General features: G+C 33.1%; 1 protein-coding gene across 2 annotated transcripts in view; it reads left to right on the top strand.

Moving 5' to 3' along the window:
• The window catches only part of GABRA2 (gamma-aminobutyric acid type A receptor alpha2 subunit), a 147,556-nt gene extending 137,052 nt beyond the window's left edge, over positions 1 to 10,504 (top strand). For both annotated transcript variants that reach the window (XM_027544412.1, XM_027544413.1), the window contains one exon: positions 3,780 to 10,504. In XM_027544412.1, coding sequence (XP_027400213.1) covers positions 3,780 to 4,076 — 297 coding nt within the window. In that variant the 3' untranslated portion in view covers positions 4,077 to 10,504. The remainder of the gene's footprint in view (positions 1 to 3,779) is intronic.
• Positions 10,505 to 13,678: the final 3,174 nt, after the last annotated feature.

Below are 13,678 nucleotides of genomic sequence, written 5' to 3'. Positions count from 1 at the left end.
TTCCACAAAATCATCTTTGTTGTTGTTGAGTTGCTAAGTCATGTCATGTTGCTGTCTCATGGACTGTAGCTCACCAGGCTCCACTGGGATTTCCTAGGCAAAAATAGTGGAATGGGTTGCCATTTTCCTCTCCAGAGGATATTCCCAACCCAGGGATCGAACTCAAGACTCCTGCATTGCAGGCAGATCTTTACCACTGAGCCACCTGGAAAGCCCATAACCAGCACTCCACTCCACTAAATGGTTATGGTTTTCAATGTAATTCAAATGCACATTAGTGAATTTGATCCTCACAACAGTTCAGTATGGCTTTGGTATAATTATCTCTCTTTTAAAACTAGAAGCTGAAGCAAGGAGAGTTTAAAAAACATTCCCAAGGTCCAAATTCTCTATAACTGCAATTAGATGTCATTTTAAGTGATACCGAGGTATAATTGTAATAATATAAACACTATATGTTAGAACTTTATGGGTTAAAGTCTTTTAGAATACTGACCTAGTGATATCAACTCCAGTTGAAATATTTTGAGAAGAAGCACTGCCAGGGCTCACACAGCTTCCCCAAAGATAAAGTCACATATCAGACTGTTGAAAGCAGAGGCTTGGAAGCCACACACATTTAAGTTTGTGTACTTTTTCAGTCACTTGTCAGACAGGAGGCCTGGTCCTGTCATAAAGCCTCTTTAGCTTCCATTTCTGATTGTGTAACTTGGAGTTACAATATAGAACTTGTTTCTTAGCCAGTAGTGAATTTTGTCACCAATGACATGTTAGGCTTAACGCTCAACCTGACATATCCTAGTGCTCATAAGCTGTTAGTTATCTTTACTGCAGGTATATGCTTTCCCATATGCAACATGGGAAAAGCTGTTTTATAACTTTCATAAAGCTACAAATGATAATCTCTCAGCCTTTTTCTTTTATGCTCCTAGCAAGTCTGGGAGAATGCCTTATCAGCAAGGGAAAGAGGTGAGGGAGAAACCAGATGACAGTGAAGAACAGGAAATGCAGGCCTGTTTTCAGATCCTCCTGAAATTTCAGGGGCCTTTTTTAATTTCACTTGAACATTTTGAGAATTCTTATTCAAAATATTGATACTCGAAATTCTGTTGTAGGTCAGTTGGTCCTCTAAATCTGTTAATTTACACTATGTGGGGCTTCCCTGATATCTCAGTTGGTAAAGAATCCTCCTGCAATGCAGGAGACCCCAGTTCAATTCTTGGGTCAGGAAGATCCCTTGGAGAAGGGATAGGCTACTCACTCCAGTATTCTTGGGCTTCCCTTTGGTTCAGCTGGTAAAGAATCTGCCTGCAACTCAGGAGACCTAGGTTCCATCCCTGGGTTGGGAAGATTCCCTGGAGATGGGAAAGGCTAACCACTCCAGTATTCTGGCCTAGAGAATTCCATGGACTGTATTGTCATGGAGTCAGACACGACTGAGTGACTTTCACTTTCTTATTCAAAATATTGATACTCTAAATTCTGTTCTAGATTCTGGGGACACCCTGCGCGTGGTGGGAGCGGTGGAGCAGCGAGCCAGGCGGCCTCTGCTGGAAAAAATATTAAAAAAATAAATAAATAAATAAATTCTGTTCTAGTTCAATTGTTCTAGGTCAACTATGTACTATTTTGCTTAATTCATTGCTACCCTCAAATTTGTTTGCATTCAGGTAACTAATAGTGTGTTTATATTAGTACAGAACTACAGTTACATAGTTTTTCAGGTTTTATTAAATAGTGTTATGTAATATTGAGTAAATATTTTCAGGTTTCATTAATTTGGCTATATGTTATGTGCCTACCTCATAGAAGGAATCAGGCTAAGGTTGTGATGGTGAAAAAGACAGATACAGCACCAACTTTCATTGACCTTAGATTCTAATAAGAAGAGTGTCAATCAGATAATCACACAATTAAAGAAAGAATTTACTCATTTTGAAAAAATGCCATGATGGAAATAAACTGGGTGCTCTGAGAGAGTATCGATGGGGAGCAAGGATGGCCTTAGATAGAGTGGTTAGGGATCCTTTTGGAGGAAATAACATTTAAACCAAGACCATAATATGAGAGGAGACGGATCATAGGGAAAAATGGGATGGAGAGAAGCCATTCCAGGATGAGGAAGTAAAACCACTAGGTGGCGCTTCAGATGTTCTGGGGAGCTCCAGTTCTTTAAGTCTATGTACAGAAAGAATCCAGTGAGAGGCAGGGTGATAGATAAGAAGCGATTCATTAGAATAAGATGTTCATGAGACTTAAAAGTGGGCAGGTGAGAGGGTGCCATACCCCAGGGACTCAGTGGGCTACAGTTTTATAATCAAAGGAAGAGAGGGGAGGGGGTGAAGATCACCTTATTCTTCATTTTTTGAATAAACATGATATTTCCATCATTAGTTCCTCCTCCATGTCGGGAAGGGGAGTTTTCTTGTCCCTACATGGTCAAGCCCGGATTGTCATGGCACAATGGAAATGAGTAAAAAGGTGGCAACACATGCTAAAAATGGTAAATCATCTCAGGTTTTAGTATAATGTTACCCTTTCCTTATATTTTTGTTTTTAGTGTATGGAGAAGTGTGTGTCCCAGGAATCATTAATTTATTAAGCTCACTGGGCAGGATGTGGGTCTCATGCCACAATTGTTTAATTGTTTGGGGGCATGTCTCATGCTTCTGTTGCTTGGTTTTATTGCTAAGCAAGCCTGGTTGGTTTTGTGGTTAAGCCAACCTGCTTTCTAGAAAGATCCTTAATTTGCAGGGGTCTCATACTTTTTTCTTTACTTACAATTCCTTTAGTGGGATTAACTATTTAATTACTTACTTTATCCCTGTCTTACTAGTAAATAGTAAATCCCTATTACTTACTTTATACTATCAGAGGTAGCATAGCCAAAGGCACCAAGCAAAACGGTCCTCTGAATACAAGTGATTTCTATGAGACTGATGTATAATGAATAAAAAAAAGACACCATGGTAAGAAGTGTTGATTTCATTCTAAGTTCCATGAGATGGTCTCTTAAATGAGACTTAAGCTCAGAAATGACACCATCCATTTTAAGTCTTAAAAAATCCCCATGGGGGCTGTAATTTGACTAATTATCTCCCAACTGGGAAAGCACAAAGGAATGCTGTTTGGTCCTAGCAGGAGAAAACTGTGGCCCAGACCAGAGTGGGTGAGAATTGGACAGGGAAATTTAAGGAGAAACAGGATGTAGATGAGCTAGGCAGAAATCCAAATGTTTGTGTTTCATCTTCCTTTAATGTCTTTAGTATTTATTACACTACCATCTGTATATGGATACAATTTTCTACCATTGAGTAAAAGCATTCCTATATGATTTTGATATGAAGGGAAGATATCCTATTATGAAATTAAAGAAATTAAATTTTCAATGCAAAATTTGAGAGCATTCGCTGCAGATGATCATTCCTCTTGTTAAATTATTTCTATATTTCATTTATTCACTCATTCATTCAATGAATATTTCGGTAAATATAAGAGTCAAAAATGTTGTATCATTTTGTTAAAGTTGTATTTTAAGTGTTCTATGTAAACAACAAGAAATGGTTCTCCAGGAAAATAGTACCATTGATTTACTCTGGGGATTTCCTCACCCTTGTGGTTTTAGGACTTAATTAACTCCATTTATTTCCCTAAATTCCTTCCTTCTAATGTATGATGATGCTTATCAAAATACTTTTCTTCAGGATTTGAAACTGGAGTTTGGAAAATATTAAGAAGTCTTAATCCACATTCTGTTAATTCTTGTGTTTTTTCAATAGAAAAAAGAAAAAGCCTCTGTGATGATACAGAACAACGCTTATGCAGTGGCTGTTGCCAATTATGCCCCGAATCTTTCAAAAGACCCAGTTCTCTCCACCATCTCCAAGAGCGCAACCACTCCAGAACCCAACAAGAAACCGGAAAACAAGCCAGCCGAAGCCAAGAAGACCTTCAATAGCGTTAGCAAAATTGACAGAATGTCTAGAATAGTTTTCCCAGTTTTGTTTGGTACATTTAATTTAGTTTACTGGGCCACATATTTAAACAGAGAACCTGTATTAGGGGTCAGTCCTTGATTCTAGGCACAGGTTGTCTTTGAGATGTATAGCAACATTAAACTTGGTTTGTTTTGCCATGTACAGTCTGACTAATAACTGCTAATTTGTGAACCAACATGTACAGTATGTATATAGCATTATAGCTTATAGACCTCTAATGGAGACACGCATTTGCTAACTCATGGCAGAAGGCACCCCATGCCCAATGAGCCATTGCCTTTTTAAAAGATTTACCCTCGGAATTGGTCTAAAGTAGATTTCAGGTGATCTGACTTATTTTCTCTTATTCTAACAGCAATGAAAATGGAGATCCTATAGCACCCTTTATGTATCCTTTTGATTTAGGTCTTACATAGGAGTATTTTCTACTGTTACCTATAGAGTAAAATAACATTGTCTTTCCAAGATGAATTCCTCTAAATAACAGAACCTCCTATCTGCAACATCAGTTCCCTTCTCGAGTGCTCAGAATCCCTGCTAATATAATTGGAAACTTAGCACACATCTGAAGAAAAACTAGAGATTTGAAATCAGCTTTTAATTACTTTGTTTAGTATCTATTGCCATGTACATACTATGGCATGACAAGTTCAAATAATTATGAATCACCCTGACAAGATGTTCGGTATGCCTAGGATTTAATAACTAGTGGAATGCCATGGTCATCACATGTTTCACATCAGAGTTTATTTGAAAGTAATAATTGAAATCCTCCAGATTATTTTAATCATTGGAAACTACCTTAAATTAAAAAAAAAAGATGATAAATAGGTCTTAGTATTTGCAGGAATGTGTTGCATTGAAATTGATCAGCTAAATTTTCTTGGTGCTGGAAGCTGGAAAAGACATCCAGTTTGGCTGCTGTGGAGCGACATTCATACTGGATTAGAAAATTGTGCCAAAAACTCCCACCAATGAGAATTCATAGGTGTCACAGAGTATATATGAGCACTTATACGATTCTCTCCTTTCCTGTTTACTGCAAATTCTGCCTTAAGGCTTCTTCTCACCAGGACTCAGAAGCCAACTAATTACAAAGAACAGGGCAGTTAATTGGCACATTTTTTGTCTTGAAAGCAGCTCTTTCAGATAAGAATTAATGTAAATTCTGCTTTTGTAAATTGCAACTTTAAATTTCTCTGACTCAAATTTGCAGCTTTGTATACGAGAAGAGGTTTTGGTAAGAGTTGAACATTTTTAAACTGAAACTTTAAAGCATCACCAACAGATTGTGGATTAGTTCACATGCACAAACAAAACACACACACCCACCATTAGCTCAATTAGGATATGTACACAAATATTTAGCTAAATTAGAAACTACAGTTTTCAATTTTATATAATTACTAATTATTAATGAGCAAAATTCATTTTCCTTTTAGAATTTAAAATACTCTTTATGCCCCTGAAATATGTTACAGAAATTATTGTGTCTCATGTTATCAGACTCAACATTTTGGGCAAACTTAAAATCCTTTTGACTCACATATACATTAGCAGTTATTAGTTGACTTTTACTAATAGATACACCTTTATGATGGTGTTTTTGTAGAGACATAAGTAGTCAAATAGTGGCATTTCTTGCAGTTTTGTACAGTATTTCAGTATAGTGAATAAATAGGTATGTTCATAAAATCAATAAAAGGAGTTATCTTATGGAAACAAGCAAAATCACAGCAAAAACTGCTATTCCTTTGCCTCGTTTATAATTTTTATTTTTTTCATTTTTTTTTTGTTTCAGTGTGATTCTGTTACGTGCTTTGCATGATTGTATTAATACCAAGGTCACAAATGCATCTTATTAACAGAATTTGCCATGAAGACAGCCTTGACATTAAAAATTCCCTCACAAAAGGTAATCCATCATCTTTAATAAAATAAACTTGTTACATGAGCCAATAAATGCATTTGTTTAATTCCCTTCCAAAGCACTGTTTTGGTCATCTAAATAGTTTTTTAAAGTGCACTTTATTCATATACTGCAATGGAAGTTATCCTATTTTCTTACACATTTAAATATATCATAGCTCTTCCAGGTGGTTTAGGGAAGGGTGCAGTAGTCTAAGACAGTACACAATGCTTGAAGGCAAGCAATAAAAATGCTTTGTATGGTATGTATTATTAAACATTTTAAAATATTGTTCTTATAAGTTCTACCTTTCCCCCTTAATGTGTGACTATACATTATAAATTTATAAATATGTACATATGTAAAAATATTTGTAAATAGCAGTTTCTGTAGGACAACAGAAAAAACTCATCTATACCTTTGCAAAAGGCTGCTCTTACATTGATGGTACCTGTTTATTAAAATTTATGGTAGATTGACCAGAAAAGTTATCATTACTTTTATTTTTATTTTTAGTTTCAATTGTTAAAATCTTATTTGAGCCTGATAACATCTTGACAGTTGAGATAGTCCAGTCATGTGGATCAGGGTTTTCTATTATTTCTTTAACTTTCTTTTTTTTTTTTTAAACACACTTCTTAGCCTTTTAAAGTTTAAATAAATTGCAGAAGCTTTAGTCTTGCTGGAGAGAGGGAGGATGCGCCATGGTAAAGGATTTTAAATTATAGAACAAGGATCTTTACAATTATTCTCCCTTCCATGAATCCTTTTAAAAACACAAAATAAAAGTGACATGGATTTATTAAAAATAAGATTCATAACTTCAGAAAACATTTTAAATAAAGTAACAATGGTCTCTTTGGCCTATAATATCATTATTATTTTATGCAGTTGTATATTGACATAAATAATTATGGTATGTACAAAATGTAGATAAATACATGTACATATATAGAGATATAATCTCATTATTGTATAGTTACTGCTCTGATTAAGCTAATATTTGTTCAACAAATATTTTTTACCTCCTACTATTTTCCATTCCATGGGGATGGTGTTAATACCACTCATATCATGTCCACAGAATTTAGTTGAAAATCAAAGTGCATCTCATTCTTGTAAAAGACTTTAAATCAAAGACCAAATATAATATATAAGTTAATTTATCACTGAGAATTGATTAATGAGTTATGAGATCACGAGTGTGCTAAGATGGTGGCTGTTTTGCTATTTTCTTCTATTTCTGTTTATATTTGTTTGAATAGAAAATGGAACTAATATAAAACCATTAAATAATTTTTTTAAACTTCAGTGATTTTTAAAGTGCCAGTCTTAATGTTTAGCAATCTTTTCAGGGATCTATTTCGAATTTATCTCAGGTTTGGATAAGTGATCCCCTAGAGCCACATTGCCAATTTTTTTTAAATAGTTCATTGTTTATTTAAAAAGAGCACAAAAGCTATCATTTCACTTATACTTTTTTGGTATATATACATATATATAAAGTTTTCATGATATGGCTCTTTTCATATTGCTGGTTGAAGGAACTCAACTCTGCCATGATGTCATAGATCCTAAAAGGGCCCCAAAGCTGTATGGAGTCTGTTGATATTGTACTTTGACATGGCCTGTCATCATTCTAATGTGAGGATAAGTGAAGTAGCTCAGGTCCACCTTCTGCAAAGTCATGGTTCTTCAGCATCTATCAAAAAAAATTTTTTTTCAAATGCTTCATACTTATTACACTCAAACAGTGCCTGTGAAATACCAAAATATTTATGACTCGTTTGAAATTTGGGACCTTATTAATAGCTTTATTATATTGGTTTTCCTGTTATTAGTCTTCTGGCATTCCTATATCCATCTGCATATTTTTGAAGCAATTCTCAGATTTTTTTTTTTTTTTGCCTATAAAAAGAATCAGAATTTCAAATTATGAGTTGATTGATTGCTACCCTGTAATGCACTTATTTTCCTTTTAATTTAGGTCTCTGGCAACCTTGGGTTTACCTCTTCTTAATCCAAAGTATCTAGAAGCATAAAATTAAAACTGGGAAGGGGTATGGTTATTTTTTAACACTTGCGTACTTAGAGACCAGAGACACTGTTTAAAAATCACTCATAACAGTATGGATAAGACAAATAATGATATTTTTCTCTATTGAATTCATGCTTTAAAAATGAAATTCAATATTTAATAAAACTCTTAATATCCATAATCTTGCATTTATATGTAAGATACTAATCTTTTTCATTAATATTTATACACTCATATTTTCATCAAATTCAAAAATGAATTTAAGATCTCAAAAAAAGGGAAAAAAATTCAAAGAGAAAAACCCACTTGAAAAATTTTTATTGCTAGTTAAACCTAATGAGGCACTTTCCCTTTTTAAGTCCTAAAAAAAGTGAGAAGTTATACATACATAAATATATACAGAGATATTTAACAATCATGAGTCTATTAAGGTAAGCATCATGATTAAAATACTAAGATAGATTAAGTTCATGTGAAAGGCATTTTGGAAAGGTAATTAAAGTTTATTTCTTATAAGTTTATATCACTTTCTCAAAAGTTCTTAATTATCCAACATATTTAGATCACAGTTTTCAACCTTATTTAGCTCAAATATTCTATTTTGCCAGTTTATATAAAGAACTTCTTTTAATACTTATATACTCCACTTCAAATCATTTTCTCTATGATGAAGTTAATACATAAATTAAGATTGCCAGTAGGAAATGCCAAGGAATAGGTTTAGGTGCCAGTTTATAGTAATACTCTCAAAGAACCTTTAAAAAGGCCTTAGCTTTGATTAGAAATAGGGGTGTGTGTGGGTGTGTGTATTTTCCAAGTATAAAAGAATTTTTTGAGAAATTTAAACAAATTTATGAAATAGAAACAATTTCTTTTATAATGAATGTACTTCCAAATGTAGCTCTTTTTAAATTGATAATTAATTTAGTTAATAGAATAGTTTTTTTCAATAGATCCAACAAATTTATTCACTGGAATTTAGTCTTGAACCCCACATAGTTAGAAATATCCTTTCTACAAAGGTGTAAATGTTTTTCTGATGTATTTTTGGTTGGCTCTTTTGAGCCATTAAATTTAAAATAATATAACAATTGTGCTTGTAAGATAAGATAAAAAAATCTTTGAATTTCAAGTTTCTCAATGGGAGTTTGTTAAGGCCTCTATTATATTTAATAGTCTGTTGATCATTTGCAAATAAGTCATCTATATATGTGATTGATTAGTTCTATATCTTTTTTGAATTGTAAAGCAACTAAGAATCCATTTTTTGTGAAAGAAGCTATTCCCTAACACTGGTTGCAATTTAGTTTCTGGCAATATATTACATTTTTCTTTTTTGGTCTATAGGTATAAGAATGTATAAAAAAGATTGAAGTTGATTAAGCACACAAAATACTAAGCACTTCCCTCTTTATTTTTCTCGTTTCTTAAAAAAATGACAGTTATTTTAGGGGTTGGAGAAAATTTATTTGCTATATTATTGGTTCTATGACATTCAAAGTCACTGAACTTCAAGGATTATTTATTAATTTCATCAATTTGTTGCAAATTACTATTTATAGAAAGAAGTCTAATCTGACACCATATAAATGTTGGTGTTGACACTGTGTTAAATTAGCTTAGTTGGTATAAAAAAAGTTTTTTATGCTTTGTTTATAAGACTTAGTTTACCACAACATGCTGCCCAAGTAGGCTTATATTATAGGATGAATAAGTGTAACTCCAACAAAATTGATTTGTGAAAACAAGTGGTATTAGGAAAGCAAAACACAGGTGTTAGACACAGAATTACTTTAGGGATGAATGATGACATAAAAATTTGTCCCAATTATTTATTTTTAAATACTCAACACAATAGTTGAAGCCATTGGCTGTGTTTTAAACCCAGCATAATATGTGAAGAACTTTAATGTATGATTGGAAAGACCTAAATGAAACTGAACTTTGAGTTACAATTTTCATGAATTAAACATTACCATCCATGGATAAGTGCTTGATTGTAGATCTTGGACACCTGCTCCACACTTGATTTCAAGTTTATTGGTATCTAATTTTTTAAAGATTCTTTTGAGCAGATAAATATTCAGGTTTTAGGGTGCTCCAAATAGGATTGTGACCTTTCATGAAATATTCCCATTAGAGGTCACATGCATGGAAACAAGAAAGCTTCATATTTGTTGCTAAATCAGAAAAGTAAAAAACAAAATGGAAAGGAATGTTTTCCTCTTGCTACGTATTAATAATACAACTACATGCATAGAGAATGCATGACAAGGTTCCAACACTAAACTTTGAGCATTCAGTAATCTGAGATTTTAAGGTGACAATATGCTTGTATGGTAGGTTTTCTAGTTTGAAAAAAATCATTCTAGAGCTAATAATATTTGTAATTTGTGACCTTGCTGTAACTGGGAAAAGTCACTATTTTTTGTATGTAAAATAATTTGACCTTTATTGAATGTGTCAGTATGCTTGCTGTTTAAAAATTCCTAATTAATCACATGCAGATTAATGCTAAATGTTATCTTTTTTGTACTTATTAAAATTAATTTAAATATATTTGATCTGAAAATTGTGTGTTTTTTGTACTCTAATCATTCATTATATGTTTGCTTACAAGAATTGAATTTACTGTAAATGTGACTTTTTATATTGGGATATAACACTAACATTTTATAGTAGTGATTTTAACGTTATCAGTTTCTTAACCTTCTTTTTAAAATAAAAAGGTTATAGGGTGAGAGAAAAAATCCAAATCTCCTTTGAAATTTTAGGGGGAAGGATCATGAATAGTTAACATTAGTCTGTTTAACACTTTGAAAGTGGTGCAATGGAAAACACAGGTTCAATGCAGGATACTGGATGCTTGGGGCTGGTGCACTGGGACGACCCAGAGGGATGGTATGGGGAGGGAGGAGGGAGGAGGGTTCAGGATGGGGAACACATGTATACCTGTGGTGGATTCATTTTGATATTTTGCAAAACCAATACAATATTGTAAAGTTAAAAAAAAAAAAAGTTCACCCAGATAATTAGCTCCCTTCTATCATAAATGTGTCACATTTACATGAAACTTAAATAAAATAAATGATTTTCTTTTATTTAGATAGACTCAAGTTCATCATTCCATTTGTTAACCAGAAATCTTGCAGCTTTCCTGTTCAATCTATTCCCTTAATTTAATGCAATATTATGGAAATTATTTCTTCTTCCAATCATTGTTATTATTGCTAATATCACTGAAATTAAATGCTTTTAAATTTCAGAAAGTTAAAATAACAAGGCAATTTTTATTAGTATGGTAAGTTCTCATACAGTATTTCTCAACCCTAGCCACACTTTAAAATTACCTGAGGACTTTTCAAAAACACTGGTTCTACCCTAGTCAGAGTCTTGAGAGAAGAGGGGTTATGAGAAATTTTCTAAACTCCCCAAATAATTCTACTCTATAGCCATAAATGAATACGTTTTCATTTTATAAACCTATCACGGACTTTTTCTAATCTGTTTCTTTTTTGGAGACTTCTTGCTTTTTCTGTAGCTTTTAGTTTAGTCTATATTAATAAAGAAAAACAAACATAAAATTAATGAACATTACAAGTTAGGTTTTTATATAATATAATGAATTCAAATGAAGCTGTCAAACCTTGTATAATAAAGTATTCATTCTTTTTACTATTTAATCAATTAACTAGTCAGTTCAGTTCAGTCGCTCAGTTGTGCACAACTCTTTGCGACCCCATGGACTGCAGCATGCCAGGTTTCCCTGTCCATCACCAACTCTCAGAGCTTGCTCAAACTCATGTCCATCTAGTTGATGATGCCATCCAGCCATCTCATCCTCTGTTATCCCCTTCTCCTCCTGCCTTCAATCTTTCTCAGCATCGTGGATTTTCCAGTGAGTCAGTTCTTCACATCAGGTAGCCAAAGTAATCAATTAATTAAAATTAGTCTTAATCTTAATTTGTATACTGTAGACCTGGAATTAGTTATGAACAATATGAGTATGTATGTTAAAAAGATACATTCTAATTGTCATTTTCAGCATATAATTTTAATTAAATGTTTTAAAAATTATTTATCCGAACATTTTTTAAACGTTTTTCCTGAAAAGAAGTATATTCACCTTAAATAATGAGGCGAATATTTAACCTTCAAATTCACATCTCATTTAAATTATAGCCAGTATAAAATCACATTCGTCAACACCACTCACTAGTTTCCCCAATATCAATTTACTGTCCAAGCTTTGTCAAATTCATGTAGATTAAAACATCCTATGGATGGAAGCATTTATGTCATCTTTGCCCTCAACAATTCAGAAAGTGAAAACAGAGGTTACAAAGGGTTTTCTTAGAAGTTTTGCCTCACCTTTCAACTGTAAAACCAAGGAAACTGCTGACAAAGCAGTAAGATTCAAAAACTGGTAGTCCTTGAAGACTGTTGCACTCAGATGGGAAATGTTTTATATTCTTTGGCCAGTACAACTCTTGGAAGTTCTCAGTTACAGATAGAAAACTAGAAAAATTGAAAACCAGATGCAAGCAGTAAAAATAGCACTTGAGAAAATGTTCAATTCTATCCAGTGTTCTGGCTTAAGAAACCAGCGAAATGGGTATTTTTTTAAGTTCTAAGCTTAATTAAAATTTGGAGCTTAATTGCTTAGGGTTATTTACCTGGAAAATTCACTTATGTGAAATACCTTATTCCATAAATGATTGAAATGTTATAACATTTCTTCCATGAATCAATAAAAATCAGTATGGAGAATTCCTAAATCATGTCTTAAGATGTAGTATAATGAAAAAATGTAAACTGATAATTGAAGCATATCAATTTTGAATTGCTCATGCACTTACTGTTCGAAATCTAGTTTTACTTTCTAATTAGAATATACATGGAATGCCAGATAAATAGAACAATGAAAGAGTTTATCAATATTGAAAAGTCGTTATGCCTGTCCCCTAAACCAACTTACAGCAGGATTTCACAATGAGTCTGTATAGGGTCACCCTAAGGCTTATTTCAAAGTCCAATCCATTCCAGACAACTGAATCTGTACCAGAGGAGAAAAATGTTTGTAATTCTTTAATTTTTTTTAACTTATTGGAAAAGTGAAAACAAGTATGTTTTCATCACAAGGTATAGGAGAGGAATATATAATGGGTATCTTTGCCCCCCATTTTTGGAGTAAATATACACAACAAAATTTACTATCTTAGCAGTTTTTAAGTGTACAGTTGAGCAGTATTAAGTACATTTTTATACTGTTGTGCAGTCATCACACCACTATCTCCAGAACGCCTTTCATCTTGCAAAACTGAAACTGTAGCCAGTTAAACTGTAGCTCCTCATGACTCCCTCTCCCAGCCCCTCACAACCATTACTCTTATTATTTTATTTCCCTTTTCCCACCATGCCCGAGCCTCTGATACCCCCATTCTATTTATATTACTGTAAGTTCAGCTTTTAAAAACATTTAATTTTTTTTAGATTCCAAATATAAGTCAAAATCTAACAGATTCAGAAACAGAGGAACTGAGGTTTCAAAGGATGTTCTATGGAGTTAGAAGTTTTACTTTCTCTGTTTCCTATCTTAAATGATCCAGGACTGGAAAGGAACTGATGATTAGCATCAAACAGAAATTATTCAGGCAAATAATATTACAGGACAATTACAAACAATCAACAGATTCAAACCTGTAGGAACAAGGTCAGAACAAGAGGGCGAAG

This window comes from Bos indicus x Bos taurus, chromosome 6 (genome assembly GCF_003369695.1).
Source record: "Bos indicus x Bos taurus breed Angus x Brahman F1 hybrid chromosome 6, Bos_hybrid_MaternalHap_v2.0, whole genome shotgun sequence".
Taxonomy (NCBI): domain Eukaryota; kingdom Metazoa; phylum Chordata; class Mammalia; order Artiodactyla; family Bovidae; genus Bos; species Bos indicus x Bos taurus.
Note: the sequence above shows the minus strand (reverse complement) of the source record. Positions and strands in the feature narration are given on the sequence as shown.